Source organism: Tribolium castaneum, chromosome 9 (genome assembly GCF_031307605.1).
Source record: "Tribolium castaneum strain GA2 chromosome 9, icTriCast1.1, whole genome shotgun sequence".
Lineage (NCBI taxonomy): Eukaryota > Metazoa > Arthropoda > Insecta > Coleoptera > Tenebrionidae > Tribolium > Tribolium castaneum.
In genome coordinates, this window is record NC_087402.1 from 6252140 (window position 1) to 6273987 (window position 21848).

Here is a 21848-nt window from a genome sequence, read left to right on the forward strand (position 1 = left end):
TAATAATTTGTGTAGATGTGAGGTGGGGCTTTCGATATGTGTACATTATTCGTTTCAACATTTTTAGTATTCTATAACCCACTCCCATCACAATTAGACCGCATTTTCTAGCTTAGAAATCGCTGTAATAGTTGTTGCGTTCTGCATTCCTAATAAAAAGTGGAAGCACTGAGGCAAGTAAATCTGTTTTAATTACATCGAGTTGTCAGTTTGAAACCCGTAAGCAAACACCTCCATCCCCGTGCATTTTTACCTGCCACAAAAATGTCCAACACGCAACTTAAATACCTATAAATAAACCGGGCTATCAGATTACCCGCTCAGAAATGGCGCTCCCCTAGTCGACGGAAGCTCCCCCAAGCGAGAGTCTAGTTTAGCAGTGAGACTGGTGGCGTCCTCTCAGCGGTGAAATCCCATCACGCGCGAATGAGCAATTTCATATGTTGGATCGATGATTTAGACTCAGCCTACCGCTTCTGTTATTGGAGGTAGACGAAAGCTCTGGCCTGGGATTGGTCGACGAGCTGAGAGCTTTGACAGTTGTACACACCTAGATAGGTGTAGAGCTTTAGGCATATGATAGATTTGAAGTATCAGTTGTTCTCGTGCTGTATACACAGTACAGTTGTTGCTTGACCGGTTGGAACTGAACGTGTCTTTAACAACTCATTGACTCTAAACAGTTCTAATCAAGTATTTCGGAATTGTTTAATTGTCTTTAAATAATTCCGATTACACTTTCGTTTCGATTAAACGCTGTGATTTTTAATCGCGTGGTGCTATCTTATTGCCATTTTTACTCGGTTCTGTGACTTATGTTATGGTGATATAAACTTTGGGCCTTCTTGACCGACGACGTTTTAATGTAAGTCCACCAACGAAGCATACGATATATAGCACACAAGGCATTATTACAAGTCTTTAAATTTATTAAACCGAAATAAAAAAATAACAACTCATATGGCTATTAAGAGTTACACTAAAAACACCACATTCAAAATTTTGAATTCATTTTAGATACATTTATTGGTTCTTTTTGACACCTATTGAACATCCGGCGGCAAAACTTTAATTAATTAAATTTTACAAATTATTATTAATATTCAGACATTTAACCACAAGTTTTTTTACCGTTTGTGTATCAACTATTGTTTTAGAATTATTGCAATTTTTGTGTGAATATGTTTGTAAAAAATGTAAAATGTTTAGTGGTTTCGTCAACCTTCAGCCACTTCGGCTGCGACAAAAGGAATGTCAATGGAAAAATAATAAAACTTACAAAAAATGATTTTCATATTTTAAAAAAATCATATTTTTTTATGGTGGTTCTAAATTTATAAGTACGTGCTATGTCAGTTGCCATTTTAAAAAAAGAAAAATCGGTGCTTTATTAAGAATTTTTTTTAATTGTTCTTTTTTATATCTATATTTTTTCTTGTAAATTTTAAAAAACTGTTTTTACTTCAATTAGTTATTTATTATAGTAATTTCTACTTTGCATTTTTACTTGTCTGAATCAGTTGTTTTTTAGTTCTTAGATCGTGACCCTATTTTCTTATTTTTTTTCGTAATTAATTATTGTCCATACTTTAGATTTTTTTGCCTTCTCATACATTCTTTCATACATTAAATCAAAGAATAATTTTTTGGGACACTTACCCCTATTCATATTGTTATATGAATCTATCATAGATAGGATAGATAAGAAAAATAAATTCTTATGAACAAATACAAGTGATTTTAAGAATATTTTTGAATACATTATTACATTGGGCAGTAGATTAGATATTTTTGAGCTTTTTTTTAATCAAAAATTTTGTCAGAATTGTAAAAGAAAAAGGTAGTAATACATGATTCATTAAAAACAATCAAGATGATGCTGATAAAAAAATACAAAATTAAGTATGTGGATATAGTTAAACAATAGTAAAGAGATTGTGGTTTAATATGATTCATTAAACATATCGTACTATTTTCAACGTTTTTTAAAATTATACAGGGTGCTCAAAAACCGGTGCACCAACTTAGATTACGGCATTACAGGAAAAATTTTGAAAAAAAAGTTTCATAGTTACATTTAAAAAAATCTAGCTGTCAACTTATTTGGTAACTTCTTCAGTTATAATTATTTTTCAGGTTTTTATGTTTCACACGAGGCAATCGTTCCTAATAAAATCATGAATAATTATTATTTTTAAATTACAATCAGACTTTTGTTTTTTGGTTAAAAAAAAATTATCAAAAAATTAATTTGTAGATGTGTCACCACTGGGGATTATTTTCTAGGGAACTGTCTCAAAAATGATTTTTATTGTTGATCGAATTCTGTTGAGGTCACGATTATTAGACAACGTTGCTACTTATCATTTATTTAAAATTCATTATTTATCAGTAACTTTATTACAATGAATTTTTTACTATTTTTACCTTTAGACGTAAGCATTCTTCTACCATACATTCCATTGAGTTGGTGCGCCGGTTTTTGAGCACCCGGTGTTTTATACCCTAAATTGTAAGATACTTTTATGCCTAGGCTTGTTTTTTGTACTCTAATTTGAATAATTACACTTACAATTTTTTTAATGTGAGCCATTTTTTTGATAAATCTTTTACTAGTCAAATTGAAAAAAATAAATAAAAGTTTTAGTTGAGAAGAGTGCGTACTTTTTAAAAAGAAAATAAACTGGACCTTGCATTTTTGCTAAAACAGGATATTCCCAGTTTTAATTTTGGTCAATAATTTTAATATCGTCACCATAAGACACATTTTGGTACATTTGAGCATTTTTTTGCTCGCCACCGTATAATACGAACCGCAATCACCAAAAAATATTTTCATAGATGTGTTCCTACAGCGTCTTTGAGAAATTAACCAGAATACAAACTTATCTCCGTCAAATTTTTCAAAGGCAAAAATGTCATTTCATTCCAACTTATATTTATATTAATATTGTTTTAATGTTGATTTCGCACGATTTTTGAATTTTTTTTGTGTCTATAATTACTTGTACATACTAACTTCAAATAAAATTTAGGTAATATAACTTTGTCAGAATTTTAGGCCTTTACTTGTCTTTTCACCTATTACAGTAAAATACCAATAATGTTATTGATGTCTGTGTAGTGTTTAACACCAACAAAAAATGATCTGTGATGGTGGAGTTATTATAGCTTCCTAAAGTAACAATAATGCCAATGAATAATGTACATTGTTGCTACTAAAACTAACCTTTTTACTACTTATATTTTAAAAACAGAAATCAGCTTTTGCTCTTAAATACTTTAGGTATGTTATTTTTCTTTAGGTAGGTGCTTTTTTCAGGTTTTTTCTACCTTTTTTCATAATTAAAATTAATTAATATAGGCCGGTTTACAGAAGGTTTTAATTAATTAAAAAATTAAAAATTTAACGCGCTGTCTGTAAACCGACTTCTAGGGTCGCACAAAATTTCCGAAATAAAAAGCTACAATGTTTTTGTGCTAAAACTTAGAAAAAATCCCAATTAGCCTTTTCAAATAAAGTTATTTTGAGACTCAGTATCTTTGTAAGGGTTCACCGTTAGTTATCAAATTAAAAGTTAACTGGTAATGAATGCAGCTCATATGAAATGGCGAGGTAAAGTTTTGATTAAGCTCCATATTAGATATCGAGTTGTAACACTTGGTAATAAAACCGTATTTAGTTAAGCCGGTATCCAGAGGGTTTTCTTTCTCCATCCCTTTGTAATTCCAAAGGTAAATAAAGCTTCTCTAACCTAATAATCGTTAATAAAGTGTGCCAACGCTATACGCTCTCAGGTTGGCCAAGTAGTTTAAACGCAATTTATTACAAGATGAGAGAAGCGTGTTGTGAATATCCTCTCCTTGACATTCATTCTTTGGTCGCAAGAAACATAATTAGGTTTATTTTTATAACTACCTGTTTTTATTTACTTAATTGTCGACTTTATTTCATTTTCTCTGCTGCTGGGGTGGCAACTAACTAGAACCTATTTAAACCGTTTCTGCACGTGAAGTGGTGTATTAGAGTGCTTGATGTCATTTACTACTCGATATAATAAACACCTCGAGAGGGAGAGTTGGTTTCGGTAAATGTGGACGAGCGTCGATCGACGCCGAGACGCTTTTGTATTGAATGAGACAGTCTGAACGCGCTTCCGTCGCACTATACTCGGGAATCTCACCAACAGGGGGGAGTTTAACTGCCTCTTGGTTTCATTGCCGATTCGGCTATTGATAAAGTTAATTAAATTAAGCTCAGTCTTCCGATGCTGACCCGCTCTTGCGACACTACCGGAAATGATTTTTTAATGACGAAAGCAACTACGAATTTTTTATAAATGATGACTTTAAAACCAAACAAAATTTTCTGTGTTGAGCTTTGGCTTTTCAGCCCCGTAAATTGGCTTTTTTGTTTCAGCGTGTTGTGTTTTGTGCAGTGATATAACACCATCATTCTCCCGGCACAGCAGCTGGGGGCGGTGGCACCATGGCCATCCGCTATCACATCCGTAGACGATATGGCACACAAAGGTAAAGGTAATAACTTAAAAATCATCTTTCCCATTTCGTAGCTCCTAGATCAAAACCAACATAAAGCTGTCACCATTTAAATTACGTTTATTTCGCAAGGCTAATTGCCTATTCCAGATACAAGTCAGTCATGAATTATACTTCATAAAGATTATTACTAAATGAAGTATTGTTGGGACAATTAATAGTCCGTCTGGAGGAAATTTATTGCGCTTGTGGGCGAACTTATTGAAATGGTGCATTTGAAAAAATGGCACAAAATTGCGTTGGTGCGCGGGTCCATTGTGAAGACGTTAGTTATTTGGTGTCGTAAGTGATTTTCCTCGAGGGTGACCGACGCTCTCTTGGTGAATCGCCCGAGTGTGGCGTCCGGTACTTAAGAATATTTACGGTCTAAAAAAGCCAGCGTTCGAGTTCGCCAGCACACGATCGATAAAACTGGAAATTAATTTATATAGATAATAAAAATAAATGTAGGAGTTGGCATAAAAAATCCATCAGTAATGGAGTTGTGGCGGCCTAGAAGCCGTAAATAATTGCGCTTTAGAGAGAGTCGGGCGTCGTAAGAGCGGTAATAACATAAATAACAAAGAAAATGTGTTGGTGGCGATAACGTTAAAATGCATGAATCTCCTCCATTCTCCAGCAATATATGCCTACGTCCACTCGAGTAACGGCAGCGGCAAAAAAATAAAAGGAAAGCTTCTACAAAGGTTATCATAAAGAACTTTCCCAGTCCAATCGATATTCTGTTTCAAGATGAAAATTTTACAGTTGAGTTGTTGGCCGATGATCCGGCCGAGCTCACCCTCTTTAAATTTGGTTTGATTTGGCAAAATCATGAAAACATGGCGAGTGCTCTTATGCAAAGGAATCAATGAAACGGTTTTTTGCGCAGCGAAAAAGAACTATCAAGCAATAAATCAGATCCCCGCGGAAGCTCCAAAACTAACAATAATAAATATCAATGAGACATAAAGAAGCAGTGGCGGTGACAAGTGAGACTTCCTATGATAATACACCCAGTGAGGGGTGTCTTTGTGTTGGAGAAGCGACTTCTAGGCTCTGAATGGGGACGTGAGACGTTGGCCCACCCCTGCAAGATACGTAGAAATCCTTCATGCGTGTTCTGGATATATAAAAATCGAGGACTGTTCACCTTTCACTACCAGATTCCATTTGTCACGTGGAGATGCGAATAAAAGCCTTTTGTGCCGCCGAAAGACTGATTTTACTGATTTATGGGGTTTTGTTAGAGCTTCTTTATATTTATATGGAATTTTTATCTTCACACAAAAGTTAAAACCGCGGACATCCGAGCGAATTTCACCGATAGTTTCGCTGATTTTCGCAAATTGAAACGTCAAATAAGCCCATGAAAAGCATAACAAATTGTGATTAAAGCTTTTGTACTTTTGCTGAGCAGTGGTAAGCTTGTGTTAGTTACGGCCAGGTTGGGGTGCGAGCTATTCAATCGATGCTTTTCCACCAAAGAACATCGATCACTCACTAATTAGAAAGCTGCTCTAGCCTTCACATAATTCATACTTCACTTTAAACAAGACTTAATACAAAATTCAGAAACAAGCATTTTAAATCATGTTTTTATTAAAAAAAACTTTACGTATAATTCCAAATTGGACAAAATTGGATTAGTTTATTGTCAAAATAATTAAAAATGGAACATGTTTCGAACCAATCATCTTCACCCCGGAAAATAACTTAAACAAAAGTAAAACATTGAAGGAAGAAAGATGGAATAAACGTTATCCTGTCACGAGGAACTTAAAGGCAACAGCGGCCACTGAAGTTATGAAATTTTAATTAAATTATAAAAGTAAAACATACTCTCATGCTGAAGCCATGAGAAGATGACATTAAATGGAAGGCTTTATGTGGTATTGATTTGAGAATGTTTTTTCTATTTCAAGTCTATTAACATACCTACTACTTTTTTACATTAGGTTTTCTACTCTTTAGTTAATAATTCTGTTAAAGACAATACTAGTAATACTAGTAAAAAGCAAATATATATAGTAATTATACTTGAGGAGCTTAATAGATGAAAGGGCTGTGTATTTTTTTTTAAATGACTTTTTTTACAAATTTGAAATATTTTAATAACGTCTAATTAAAATATGCTTAACACATTGATATATTTCTACAAATTTTCAAGTTATTGAAAATATTGGGGAACCAAGGGTTTCGAAGTTTCCTAAGCGTTCGAGACAAAAAAAAAGAACGTACCTACAGTTTGTGGTTAGTAAGCTATTTTTATTTTATTTTATTTATTTTATTTATTTTATTTATTTTATTTATTTTATTTATTTTATTTATTTTATTTATTTTATTTATTTTATTTACTTTATTTATTTTATTTATTTTATTTATTGTATTTATTTTATATTTATTTTATTTTTATGAAAAATCAATAAACGTCAGATTCTTGTCAAATTAAAAAACATCACTTTAAATCAACATTTGTTGCAAAATCAACTGTTTTGAAGGTATTTCAAGTGGCATAGGTTGATATGTAATATTCACTTACAGCCCACAGACTGTAAGTAAAATAAAAATGCAGGGTAATAATGGAAACTTGCATCCGAGTAAAAAGTGCCGCATACATTGAAAGATATTTGTCAGTGAATGATGACTTACAGAACAGGTATTAGCTGTTTCAAAACTATAAAAACGCCAACGTCGCATTTTTCTAGAAATTAGTTGTTATAATTATTTATGCACTTCAAAAAAATAATAGCTAATGTTATTTATACTTTTAATGTAATCATCAATAAATATTTTATAATTTTATCAATCTTATTTAAAAAAAATAATTCGGTAAAATGCGACGTTGACGTTTAAATAGTTTTGAAACAGCTAATACTTTTTGTTAAAATTTATTTAAAATAACTATTAATTGCATAGTGACTTACGGACATACCTGCTTTATAAGAATAAATTAATCTTTTATATGCCTATGTTTTTTTATTTCAAAAAGTATCATGTCCAAAATTTATGGATTTTGTGGCCACATTTAACTTAATTCTAACTGAAAGTGGCTATTTTCTTGTTTAGTAAATATTTATATACCTATTTAATTATCTAATTTACTAAACCCTAGCTAACATAATTGCAAACCTTTAGCAATTTTTCGAAATGAAACTCTGAAAGCTCGTCGCGTAAAAAATAGTTAGCCCTTTTATCCATTAACTCCTTCACTTATATTAGGTAAAAAGTATAAATAATGAGAATTGTTGTTAATCGGTTTATTTTAGTTTCGTACACCAGATTAATCCGTCTGTACTTATACAGTCGTTCAAAGTAGTAAATTGTGAATATTTTTTTTGGCTGAGATTTGGTTGTGTGAGGGGTTTATTTGGTGGAATGAACGCGCTCCGGGTGTAAACGCATGGGATATCGTCGGACATGGTCCGGGATTAGTCTATTCATCCCACATTTACCGATGTTTGTCAGCCCTGCGTCTGTGTAACAGTTCCGAACCCATTATGTTTGCTCCGTATTTGTATTTATTAGTATCGACAGAGGGTCAATGATGCAGAGGGAGCGTCTAAACACTTGAGCGTTTTTATCGAGATTTGTTCGTTACAAATGAAATCAATTAAATAAAACGTAGCTTTCGGGTAAATTTGATTAAAATTCACATCAGAATGGAAGTTTGTCGTTCTTCGGTTTTATCGGAGAAATGGGTGATTGACGTTTTTAGGAGAATTTTTCCGTTTCCCGTGATTTCTTCTGGAATTCCCTCACACTTGTCAGTTCCTTTACTTTCCAACGACAGACGAACAACTTACTAGTCCTCGCACGTATCCCCGAATAAATTGCGAAAAATCCCCAGAGAAACTTTGATGCGGAAAACCACGCGCTGGCAATACTCACATTTGTGTTTTTTTTGCAACCAGTTTCTCTTTTACAGGTAATCAAGATGTTGTAATCATCTTGAAGTGTAGGGCGCTCACGAGGACCCGCACGCCGGGCGCCGGCGACCCCACGAGCACAACTCGACGGACTTCTAGTTCTTTATCTCTCCTATCATGTTACCAAGACCATAGCCATTCTGTTTTTTTTGAAATAAACAAAACAACAAAGTGTTTTATTAAAAAAATCTGTTTATGGTCTTAGAAAAAATAACTGTAGAGAATTAAGAACGTCGTCCTGCGAGTTGCCTCGCTGGCCCGTCGTTGCGACATTGGCCCTTCGTGCGTGTCCTCGTCCTGTGCAAGGTAGTCAATTGACGAGATCATTCTTTAGCTCGTTTCTCACACCGTATGATGTGCACAGTGGGTGCAGCTTTGTCTGTGTATAGTAAAAAATAATTCGCTGATGTCTAATCGGGCTCTAACTCTGGCACGACTGTGGGCAGGTCATAGCGGTGTGAACCAGCTAGGGGGGGTGTTCGTCAGCGGGCGACCCTTGCCGGACTCCACCAGACAGAAGATCGTCGAACTTGCTCATTCCGGAGCCCGGCCCTGTGACATCTCCAGGATACTGCAAGTCTCCAATGGATGTGTCTCCAAAATACTTGGCAGGTAATCACATTTTACAACACAAACGCAACATTTATTCACATTTGGAAACCAAAACAGTAACAGGACACAAACAGTAATTACTTGTCCTCGTTTTTGAGAACTCTGAAAACTGCAGGGGTTCGTATGTCGTTTTCTGGAGTTTTTTCAGGAGCCGGATTTTGTTTCCGCTCCTCTTCTCGCTTCTCAGCTTCATTGTCAATTTCGTCCAGTAATTCACGAGTTTTCTTTATTTTTGCATAGTAGTCGACCAAAGATTGGGGCATTTTGGCGTCACTTGGTGACGAGTACTCGTCAAAATCCTCGATGTCTTTCAATATATCCTCTTCAGTCTCCCAAACCGATGGCGTAAATTCAGAATTTGAATCAGCCATCTGTGAATTCAGATGGTGAAACTGTCCTTTACTAAACCAAAATGCAACTTTTTTATTAAATTTCTCAGTTAAATTACGTAACCAGAATGGTTTATTTTAAATGTAAACACTTTAGGAACTTACTACAGCTTCAGGTTCAGGTTCTGAAAATTATTTCGCTACTGAGCAGAGATGTCAATCTTTGTTAAACTTTTTGTTGTCAATCAACACAGACGACGTTTTGAACAATTAAAGCTCCGTCTAGTGACCAGAATTCTACATGCCATATAACCGTAATTTTTTTGGACTTTCTTACTTTTTCAACTTTCTTTCTTCCAGAACCTAAGATCTAGATTTGCATCCACAAATTTGGATTTTTATTCGTAGTTCGTAAAATTTTTTGTTCAAAATTTTTGGATCAACATTTTTTTTTACCTACTACAGCAAATAATTTTGTGGATTTCAAAACAACCAATTAAAAAAATAGCGAAATATTTGTTTTTACGTCTTTGCTTGGCATTTGACTTAAAATATTTTAGTGATTTTAGTGTTTCTTGATATCTAATTGCAATTATTGATTTGTATAATTAATAAACAAATAAAAAATGTTTCAATTCGTTTTGAATTCTTTTGAACGTTGTCCTACGAGTCTTTACTGTCTAAAACCAAAATCCTCCTTTAGAGGAAAAGAGATGCTCGTGTTTAAATTCCTGAAAGTAGCTTTTTTGCTTGTTTTTGAGTGCTTTTATCGGTACTTTCCCTTTCAAAAAAATTCAAAAGAAGGTGGAATCTATTGATTTGTTTATGCTACGGATATCTAAAGGTTGGGATATAAAACAACGTACAAATTAAACGTTCCGTCCTCGATAGTTCCGTTAATGTCGCCAGGGAGCGCAGTTCTCGTTTTCAGAGCAATGAGTTTAAAAAAATGGTTGTGTTAGTATAACGGTTAGCACAAGAGAAACAAAAAAATACAGGCCAGTAGAGCATTAAATTCCCAATAGTAAGAAATAAACATAATGCAAAAATTTTATTGTAAACCGTATTTAACAAAATTTCAAACTTTCACCAATTTGCACTCTGCTCCATATTTTTCAAACCGCTGCGAATACGGTTACAGATGTAAGAAAAATGTTAGGAACAAAGTTTCAAATTTCCTACAAAAAAGTCCGCGAGACCATATCCATACTTTCAACCATTTAGGTCCCAAAGTCGTTCAAAGACGCTGAAGATTTGCTTCATTTGGCCGGTGGTCAAGTATTGGAAAGTTAATTTATAACTAAACCGTTGAAGATAGAAAAATGGTGTCGCGGACTTTTTTGTAGAAAATTTAATTCTCCACAAGTTTGTTTCTTACACTTTTTTTATATCTTCAACCGTATTCGCAGCGTTCGCAAAAATATAAGGTGGAACGCAAATTGATAATTCTTTGCGCACCGTCGCATTTTTATCAAAACGCTGGAAATACTGTTAAAGATACAGAAAAAGTGTAAGGAACAAATTTGTAGAGAATTAAATTTTCTATAAAAAAGTCAGCGGCACCATGTTTTTATCTTCTACAGTTTAGGTATAAATTAACTTTCTGCTACTTGACCACCGATAAAATGAAACGAATTCGTTGCTGGAGCGTCTTTGAATGTTTTTGGGGCCTAAACCGTTGGCGATAGAGATATCGTCTTGCGAACTTTTGTAAAGGAAATTTAATTCCCTACAAATTTCTTTCTACCACTTTTCTTGTATCTTTAACCGTATTTGCAGCATCTTGAAAAATAAGGATCGAAGAGCAAATTTTAAATTTTTAATAATTTTTACATGTTTTTTATAAAAAAATTGTCGTCAGTGTTTTTCAGTTTGTTAAGGGCTCAAAGCTGAACATTTATTTCTGTATTTTTTTTCAAGTAATTTGTGAATTGGTTGGATTTAAATTAATTTAAAACAATTTAGCTCCGAGACGGTATAACGCTCGAAGCGCCTTCATTTTTACTCTGCCGTACTATTTTCTTGGTGCATTTTTGTATTTCATTTCGTCTCCTAAGTTATAGTTCTCTGTAGTCCATGCATAATTCCATAGTTTCCAAGCTCTGTTTACAAAAATTTTATCTGTATGTGTCTGTAAGAAACCAACAAATACAGAAGCAACATGCCTACATCAATAATAAAACTAATAAGTATTACCACTTATGTACTAGTACTTTATAAATTCCATATATATTTTTTTTCTACAGTTTTTTTAATCCATTACAAGTTAAACTCAAATTTGTCCTCTTATGCTCGAAAATTTTAATTAGGTACAAGTACGTGATATGATTTTTCTCAGAGACGAAACTAGCAAGCAGATAAAACTTTCCTAATCTAAAAACGTGATTTTACGAAAAAGTCAATAAAAATGTGTATTTTGCATTAAACAATGGACAGAAACCACTCATTTATATGTTTTTTTGAACAGAAAGTCCAAAACAAAAACAAAACAGTTTTAAATTTCAGTTAAATTTTCTAAAATTTCTTTCAATAAAAATAACAAAAAAAATCCAATAAAAAATTGCATTCAGCCCCCGAACACGTAAAACTTGTTGGGCTATGAGATTTAATATTGGAAATTGGACTTGTGTAAGGTAAATTTGTGTACATATTTGTGAAAGTCAGTAAGTCCTTTTCAGGTATGTATGTCTTTAAAGCTGTTTGGCCTCTTCCCCCAGGTACTACGAGACGGGTTCAATCCGACCTCGGGCAATCGGGGGCTCAAAGCCCCGAGTGGCGACCGCCGAAGTAGTGTCAAAAATATCATCGTACAAACGCGAGTGTCCTTCGATCTTTGCCTGGGAGATCCGAGATCGACTGCTGCAGGAGGGCGTCTGTACCAACGACAACATACCGAGCGTAAGTAATACACCCTGACAAGTGTAGTAGTGGTGATGTTATGGTTGGTGACGTGGAAACGGAGACATGCATGAGAACTCGACAACCACCAAGATGTGACATGAGATATCTATAATTAAAATTTTAATATTCCAGCTAATATTTTTCAAAACTAGCCCGGATTTATGCGATGTTTTGCACGGCGCTGATGTTTACAGCAATGATTTATTTTCCAGTCTTCCTTCAAAGTGTTTACATAAATTTGTTCAAGTTGGAAAGTGCGAGTCCTCGATCGATCACGCCCGAAAAGGGGGCTGCACCCGCTAAACGGAAGCATAAGCTTACGATAACAGCATCAGGTTTAATCAGTTTGTAATCATCGGTTTAACCTGCGTGACGAGCCTCTTATATAACTTCACTCTTCCGCGTATTAGACAGACGCCCCTCCGGCAACCCCCGACACCCCGGCCTGATAATAAAGGAGCAGCTCTTTAAAACGGGAAACTATGAAAGAATATTGCAGGCGCTCTGATTATGCGTCATTTTTCAGCGCGAGGGTCTCGACCTGACTTTTATATCAAATTTTAAGGAAAATTTAATAAAACGAAAGTTTTCCTCATAATTATTTTTTTCTCTCTGTGCGTCTGTTTCGTCAAGCAATAATACTTTATTGTTCTTTCTGAACTGTGAGATTCTAACAAGTCCTGACCTCACGAAGGATGAGTAAATCTTCACAGTACCGTTTATTGGATGCATGCAAATTTCCATGGCAACGTCCCTCATCTCCCATTGCTCGCGATGTCTCTATTCCTCAAAACAAAAACGTTATGGATTTTTCTCCTAAATGCGCAAGGTCTTTCTTCTGACGGCCACCTCATTCAAAATCTCCACTAAAAACACAATTTATTCGCTCCCACGACAGTGCATACATTTTGCAAACTTTGAATTAAACAACAGGAAAAACACATTCATTCAACAGTACAGGATTGTGTTTATTTATCTTTAGACTTAAATATTTGCTTCAAGTTAGAGTTTAGTTGACAGGAACTTTACAAACGTTCAGTAATAGAAAAGAAATATTTCGTTTGAATTTTAATTCAGAATTATTAAATTTCAAACGGCTTTGTCTTACTTGTCTTATTAAGAATTGTTATTAAACTGCTTTGGGTAAGTTTGCTTCAGAGAAATTAGCTGTAAGTACCTAACGGTTTGACACAGAAAAAAATCCAAACAGCTGCAGCCTGTGAACAACGATGAGAGTACAGAGAGTGCTTATTATAAGAAAAAAATTATACTAATTTCATTCATATTATTAGTAAGTCGGAGTTTTCTGGTGAATTGATTTATAATCTATTAAGTCTGAATGTGTAGAATTCAAATTGTTTTTTTTTCAAAATTTGCGTAGGTAATTGTAGACTTAAATTCTTCTAGAATTTTGGTTGTAACATATAGAATTAAAAAAATACAAAATTTGAAATACATAGGTAAACATAGCGTTTTTGGCTCTTATTTTTAACATTCCTTGCACATTCCTATAAAAACTTAATGCTATAACGAAATAAGTGCAATATTTTAGTCATTTTGTCTTGTATTTGATTGAATTATTTATATTTTTACTTTATTTACATTCAGCAATTTTGTTAAAACAGCCAAAATTAGTCGACATTTATTCTATGCTACGATGAGAAAAGTCCATCAGTCGTCTTTTTTACAAGTCTACAAATTAAAATTAAATATAAAGTAATATAAGTAACTATAAATTAAATTTGAAGAGAATATTTTCAAAAAGGTGGTTTTTATTGAACCAAAATTTTAAAATGGTGGTTCGTTCTGGCTCTCAGGTTTAAACGAATCTCCATATAAAATCAACAATTTAAAAAAATATATAACGTTTATATATATATAAAGTATTATATATATATAAATAATATATATACTCGTATATATATATATATATATATATATATATAATGTTTTTATATGTGTTTAGAAAATATTTACTGTAAAATTTTTATTAATTTATGATAAGTATTAAAAAACTATCAAAAGGATTGCTTGTGTCCTGTCCGTTATAAAGCTGATTTTAGTAAGTATATATTTAAAAAATAATCTATTTTTAAATTTAAAGCTTAGAGAAAACCCTTACACGTTAGTTATTACAAGTTCCTGGACTATAACTTATGTTGAAGTAAGATTTAAAAAAAAAAAGAGAAAACAGGCAGCAGTAATATTGTATGGACAAAAATTTAACGGGTTAAAAATTTAAGAGATTTTAATTTGAAAAAAATTTACGTCCACGTCTTACTCTTAACAAAATGAAAGAATAAATTTTGTACTGCATTTCTCCAGATTTCGTTTTCTATTAATTTTTTTTTATTTATTTTTTAAACAAAATATTACTTTGTTCTAACCATGTTGTTGCACAGTTTATGTTTTATCAAAGGTTTTAGCTTTGTCTTTTAGTCATTACCTAAAAAACCTTGCCCTTCCAACATAAAACAGATTTGGAAAAATCGGCCAACTTTGGACTTTTTCATTTATTGAATGTTGTAAAAAGGGCTAAAACCATTTTAAATATCGTTTCGTAATTTTTATGCTTTTTTGTTTACAGTTTGCCTTTTAAATATCCTTGTTAATTCTGAAAAATCTGTGTTTTTGAGAAATTTTCAGATGTTATAAAAGTAATAGATACAGTTTATTATTGAATTCGTTCCACAATGAGTGTCCTTTTTGAATATACATAAGTAGTTTTCAATATACACACCTATTTTAGAACAGAGATATCTAGGTATAATTACACACTGCTTTTTTTGTTATACCAACCTACAGTAGAACAAGATAGGTCCTTCACTCTTCTTAAACTAATAATTTTGAAATTTTAACATTTTTTTTCCTACCCTATAAAACTTATGCGTTTTTACAAAAACATTTCATATACATAATACGTGAGATTTAATTTTGCAATTGTTTTATTTTCTGAAAAAATACATACTTCTACCATCAATAACATAAATTTAATTTACTTCTCCAATTAATCTCGAATTTTTGAAATATTTAGGTATGTCTGAAGCGTTCAAAAGAAGAGTGTAATTCAATCCACATTTTTGTAAATAAATAATTTATTCATAATCTCGGAAAAATAAAAAATTAAACGTTCGGTTTAGGCCAGTGTTTAACTAGAAATTTATTAATCTACGATTATAACTAATTTATAATTTTTGAAGCTTAGGCCAATAATTCTGTACGCCAAATTTTTTTTATTTAGAGCTGTGCTTAAAATTTTACAATATTAAATAATTACAGACGTTATTTCTTGTTTAATTTTCCAATTCACTCTAAACTTTAACCAAAAATGTATAAAATAAATGGAAATTCAAGGTAAATGTTAAACAGAAAGTACATACTTCATATATAGGTATAAAAGTAGAAACAACACAGACTGATAAAATCGCTCCATTCTTTACGGAGTGTATTATTATTTACTTTGTTTCATCTTAAATTTTGATAAAGCGATAGTTTCGATTTTTTACTTAAAATACGTATAATAAGTCACTCCATTCAACGTTTTACGAGTTATAGAAACAGTTTAAGCTTCAAGTTTGCAAGAAAGATGCAGCAATGAAACTGTAAGAAGTGTTATTTACCCGTATTTAAAATCTAGTTTGTGAATAAATCCTCTTGGAGAGCTCGCACTGAGCCTCTCCCGCTCCGTTTTAATTTTGCCATGGCGGAGTATAATTAAAGGCCGTTATCATGACGGTTTTACCGAATGCTACGTTTCAGAAAATGTTTGAGGGGTAATGTTGGGGGAATGCTGTTTCAGTACCGTTTTAAAGTTGATTCCTCTCGCTTGACTGGTTGGGAGATGCTCCAATCAATGCGGTCCGTCGTCCGCCCCCGCCGTGCCTATCTTCTGGCGGAGATATGCGGCGGCTCGTCAAATAACTTTATCTGTCCATTAATAGGGTTAGAACGCAGCTGGTCGACCAAGAAAAAAACTTTTGCCAGACTTAAAAATGCTTTTAGAATTAATGGCATCCGCGAAAATTTCGAATTTATGACCGCGTCGGGCCAAATGTGATGATATTTACACAGTTTTTGCGAGTTTGCTTTCCGACTTGTTTTAACACTAATGACAAATTGTTGTGGAGTTTTATTCGGTTTAGCGGGTTCGCGATGCGCCGGAAACACAATGGAAATCGATTTGTTCAAAGTGGACGCGAAGCCAAAAAAATTAAAAATAACTAACGTGAGAGGAAAATGGAAAATATTGAATCGTCAAGCTTCAGGTGATTACGAACCAACAACTCGTCAAGCTTACGAGTGATTACACGACAAACTAAATGTGGAAAGAAACAAATGTGGATTTTTCATGAAAAATTCTGTAAAATTCATCCAGAATAAATCCAAAAAACTTCAAACATTCAAATTCCTCTAATTAATTTTAAAACAATTTCCAAATAGGTACGCATTCAGCACGCAAAGAAATACTGATTACGTACAGTCACCCAAAATGAAAATGACGCCTACCGTGCATTTTTGACTCAATTACTCACTTATTTTACAAAATTGGATCAAAAAATATCTAAAAACCAAAAAATAAGTTAAAAGTGGTGGTGTTTTCGTGAAACACGCCTAAAAGTCACAAAAATAAAATGGAATTAAAGTTACTTTGCATGTTTCACTCTATGCCGTTAGTTTTCGGGAGAAATTTCGTCCAAAATAGCCCAAAAAATTACAAAATTCGGTCGAGAGGTGAGTTATTCTTACTTTTTACAAGCTTATAAATACCTTTTTTAACTTATGAGCTAAAAAAGTTATTCAAGAATAAGGCAAAAAATCAAGAATTTAAATAGTCTTGAATTTTGTTCATTAATTCCAAGTGTAATCCTAAACAAAATGAAATGTTTCGCTTATTTTGCATCAAACGAATAAACTAGACATTTTCACATTTTTTTCTAACAAACGCTTTTGTTACTATGTATTATTGTTATTACTTAATTAAACTTACAAAGAAATAATTACTTCTTTGACCTTTTTGTCAAACCGAAAAGAGAAATTAGTTCAAAAATAATATTTTCCCCTTTTTAGGACGTTGATACAATTTGTATTAAATTTCTTTTTTTTGTCAATTACTATTCTTCTTATAAAAAATTGTAATTAGTGAAACAAATTTCGTTTCATGGAAAGGAACAATTTTCAATAAATATAAAATTGCCAAATATATTTTGTTTTGTTTTGTTTCGAAAGCCAATCTGAGTCATGCCCTTTCAATGCGCTCAGCCAATAAGAAAGCAAAGATAATGCATAGACAAAAAAATTCCAAACGAATGTATTGGTCGATCGTCACAAGCTGATTTCAAGATGGTTTCGAGGACTAGACTGTTAATATTTCATGCAATAAAAGTATTTTCGTTTAATTTTTATTCATTTTTTTGGATAAAATAGAAAAACAATTGAAACAAGTGATGTGTTTTTTTCTTTATAAACACGCATTTGAGATAAAAAGCCATCTTGTTCGTTTTTGAACCTCAAACTTATTTATTTTGTAAAATCTTCTCAAAATACGCCCCAAAATCACACAAATAAAATGTTCAACTCGATTTCGATTGTTTTTGAACGAAACTTTGTCAAGAATAAACTGAAAATGACAATTTAGTCGGAAAGCGTGTTATTTCTACGTTTTCAACACGTTTTTGAGTTTCTTGCTTAAATAAACAGAGCTGAAAAATCACCTAATTAGGTCAAAATTTAAAAATAATATTTTTTATTTTAATTTTAATTTTTTTTATTTAAAAATAACAATTTTTAATTTTCTCGTTTTATTTAACGCAGAAATGTAATAATTTAGCAAAAATTGTCATAATAAACAAAATGAAATAGGAATCCGTCTTTTGCTGCATATTTGTTTTTTACACGACAAACTGATGATTAATTCACAGACAACATATTTATTTTCTTGAAAATTGAATTTAAAATTTGAAGATATTTGTTTTATTTGTCATTTGTTCCAACCAACCATATCCAAAAAAATCCTTAATTATTTAATTATAGGGGACTACGATAAATTGATAAACCATAGTCGAACTACCATAGGTCAAACTTTTCTCAAAACTAGGTTACGCGTTATGGACGCGTCATTTTTAGTTTGGGTGTCTGTAGGTACATTCTCTTTGTTCTAACTAAGAGAAAAACAGTGAAAATGTGATTATTGGTATAAATATTTTTGATTAGTTATTAGCGAATCTAGTTGCAGTTCGATTAAAATAGTATTACCTCTTGCATACTTCACGTACTCGTATTAAACCAGGAATGAAATAATTTTCTTAAACAATGGAGTATAAAGCTCATATGACCAATCATCTTTTTATTTTCAATTAAATTCACAATTAGTAGTAAAAACTGATTTATTCTAGTGGAGGTTGATAAAGCCTCACGTACGATTCCATGCGTCTAAAATTCTAAAATTATTAAAAAGGCATCAACTGTGGGGTTTTGACTTGTTGCTGGGAAATGTTGTGTGGATCAATACCGGGGCTCATTTGCGAATTTCCAAGTTCCATATGAGATGGTGTTCTTAAATTTCCCGGCATCAGTATTGTCAGATAAAGCGAGGGTGTTCAGAATCGAATCCGTTGGTGTGGCTCGGAATTATGCTGTGTAATGTAAGGCAGCGAGAGGGTGATACGCAGTAAACCGTAAAGACGAGCGTGCAGTCACGAGAGGGTGCATAGATTTGCCGCCTGTTTGCCAAGAAAACTGGCAAGCTCCGGACTCCGGGTCAGTCTTGACCGCTTTCGCTCGAAAATTGAGACCGTCACGTGTTTGTGCAATAAAATCCGACTGCATTTATTCGCAAACCCGCTTTTTAACAATCGCGAAAACGGGTGGAGCGATCGTTCAACTCCTAATGTGTAATAATCTATGGCGGCACGTGGCCGGCACGTGTGGGCTGGGCATTAGCCCATGCGATCGGTGCTCTCGACCAAAAACTTATTACATTATCGGCACTCGATGCGCTGGTAACATTTTAATAAAAATCCCCCGGTTCAGCTTCTTCGTGGGGTTCATTAGGAGAGCGCGACCCCAAACTTTCTCATCGAGATTACATCGGCATTTTCGAAATTAAAATCTAAACAATCGTCTTGTACCCTTGATTGCAGCGAGCCCGTGTCGATGCCGTCAATGGACTGCATAAAGCCCAGCAGGACTCCCTCTATTGGCACTCCATTCTCCGTGACCCCACGACGCCCCATTATATGACCTTTTTTCCTTCGATCTATTATACCGGTAGCAAAAAAGAACGCAACTTCGACTGCACTCACCCCCAGAATGTCCTAAACGCTTATCGATTGTTTTTCGTATATGAGCGAAGGACGCGTTCTTTGAATTGGTAATTTTTGATTCCCAAGCAAGGTGGTCTTGTTCCGTTTCGATTTGACGTCTGTCAAGCCCTTTCGATCTCTATAATGTCAAAGAAAAGTTGCGGTGCTTGTATAAGTTCCAGCTTGTCGAACAATTATGCTAAGGCGGGAAATAAATCATTGTTGTGGAAACCACTCTTAAACCACTTGTTCGCTTTGTACTCGCACCAATAATAGCAAATGCTTCAAATTTTATAGAGACCAAAGGGGAAATGAAACCGATACCCATATTCCATCACAATTATTGCTATTATCGCGATGTTCGTTTCGGTTTTCCACCAAAATTTAATCAGTTCGCAAATCCTTCAAACAATATTATTGAACGGATTAAACGACACAGTTGGCACAAATAAATCCCAGCTGGAAGCGAATTTCATTTTTGGAAATATTTCTGAAACGTTCACCAATCTTTCAGTCAACTTTAAATCAAACATCAAGCTGTAAAACTATCTGTTTAATTTTTCTTAAGATAAACGGAAGTTTCTTAAAATGTATAATCAATTTTAATTTGAAAAATAGACTATGGCTGGATTTGAAATTTTTAACTGTTTGAATGTGAAAAACTTAAGGCTTATGGCACTTCCAATCTAAAAGAATTGTGGCTAAAATTAAGTCATTTGAAAGGATATCAACGTCGTTTTCAAACTCAATGTATCTTAGAAATGATGAAAATAATTTGTCACGTCTCATTTTCTTGTTAGTCTTCTTCATCTAAACAATAATGACTTAAAAAAATTGGTCGAGATTAGCAACCAAATCAGAGAAAGCTAAACCATGTAACTAGGAAAAGAATTAGCCGCTTAATAATAATTTAGGTGTTTCAAGTTATTATAATTACAATAGGTAACTTATTTATCTAATATTTGATTCAAGAGTAAGTGAAAAAGAAAAAAATCTGTCGGCACAGTTAACAAAAAAACACAAAATACACACAGATTCAATAAAAATGCTGCTTTGGTTTGACTACGGATATCTAAAGGCTAGGATATGAAACGACGTTTAAATAAAACGCTCTTATTCTTGATAGTTACGTTAATCTCGCCAGAGAGCGCAGTTGTTCCATTACCGTCTAAGTTTTCAGAGCCAAGAATTTTAAAGAATGGGTGTATTTGCATAACTGTTAACACATAGCAAACAAAAAAATACAGACAGACAGAGCATTAAATTCTCAATAGTAACACATAAACATAATGCAAAAATTTTATCGTAAACTATATATATATTTTTTTAATTTTACCATTTGCACTCTGCATCAAAAAAATGTTAGGAAGAAAGTTCTAGAGAATTTAATTTTCTGCAAAATTCTGCGAGATGATTTATTTATCTTCAATTATTTAGGCCCCAAAGTCATTCAAAGACGCTCACGTGACGGATTTGCATCATTTTACCGGTGGTCAAATATTGGAAGGTTAATTTATACTTAAACCGTTAAAGATAGAAATATGGTGTCGTGAACTTTTTTGTAGAAAATTTATTTCTCTACAACTTTGGTTTTTACCCTTTTTTGTATCTTCAACTGTGTTCGCTGCGTTTGCAAGAATATAAGGTGAAACGCAAATTTATAATTCTTGCGCACCGTCGCATGTTTATCAAAACGCTGGAAATACAGTTAAAGATACAAAAAAGTGTAAGAAACAAAGGTGTAGAGAATCAAATTTCCTATAAAAAAGTCCGCAGCACCATAATTGTATCTTCTACAGTTTATGAATAAATTAACTTTTTGTTACTTAACCAGTGGTAAAATGGAACGATTCCGTCGCTTCAGCGTCTTTAAACGTCTTTGGGGCTCAAACCACTGACGATAGAGATCTGGTCTCGCAGACTTTTTAAAGAAAATTTGATTCTTTACAAATTTCTTCTTTAGATTTTTCTTATGATTTTAACCGTATTCGCAGCTTATTGAAAAATACGATACAAAGCGCAAATTTTAAATAATTGTTTTTGTTTCTTAGGAAATTTTTTTTAGTTTGTAAAGAGTGCAAAGCTTAACATTTCTGTATTATTAGTAAATTTAAAACATTTGACGCCGAGACGGTATAATTTTTCTTCTCTTATGTTATAGTCCTTCGTAGGTTTGACAATCTACTACTCAAACGGTTACACATATTTTATACAATAAAAGCAACTTTCTTTTTTGC

General features: G+C 33.1%; 1 protein-coding gene across 5 annotated transcripts in view; it reads left to right on the forward strand.

Annotated features, from left to right (window-relative positions):
* Positions 1-581: 581 nt before the first annotated feature.
* The window catches only part of Ey (eyeless), a 38900-nt gene continuing 17633 nt past the window's right edge, over positions 582-21848 (forward strand). The window contains exons 1-4 of one of the 5 annotated variants that reach the window (XM_008193778.3): positions 582-865; positions 4421-4539; positions 8915-9080; positions 12106-12307. In XM_008193778.3, the coding sequence (XP_008192000.2) occupies positions 4521-4539; positions 8915-9080; positions 12106-12307 (387 nt within the window). In that variant the 5' untranslated portion in view covers positions 582-865; positions 4421-4520. 5 annotated transcript variants of the gene reach the window in all.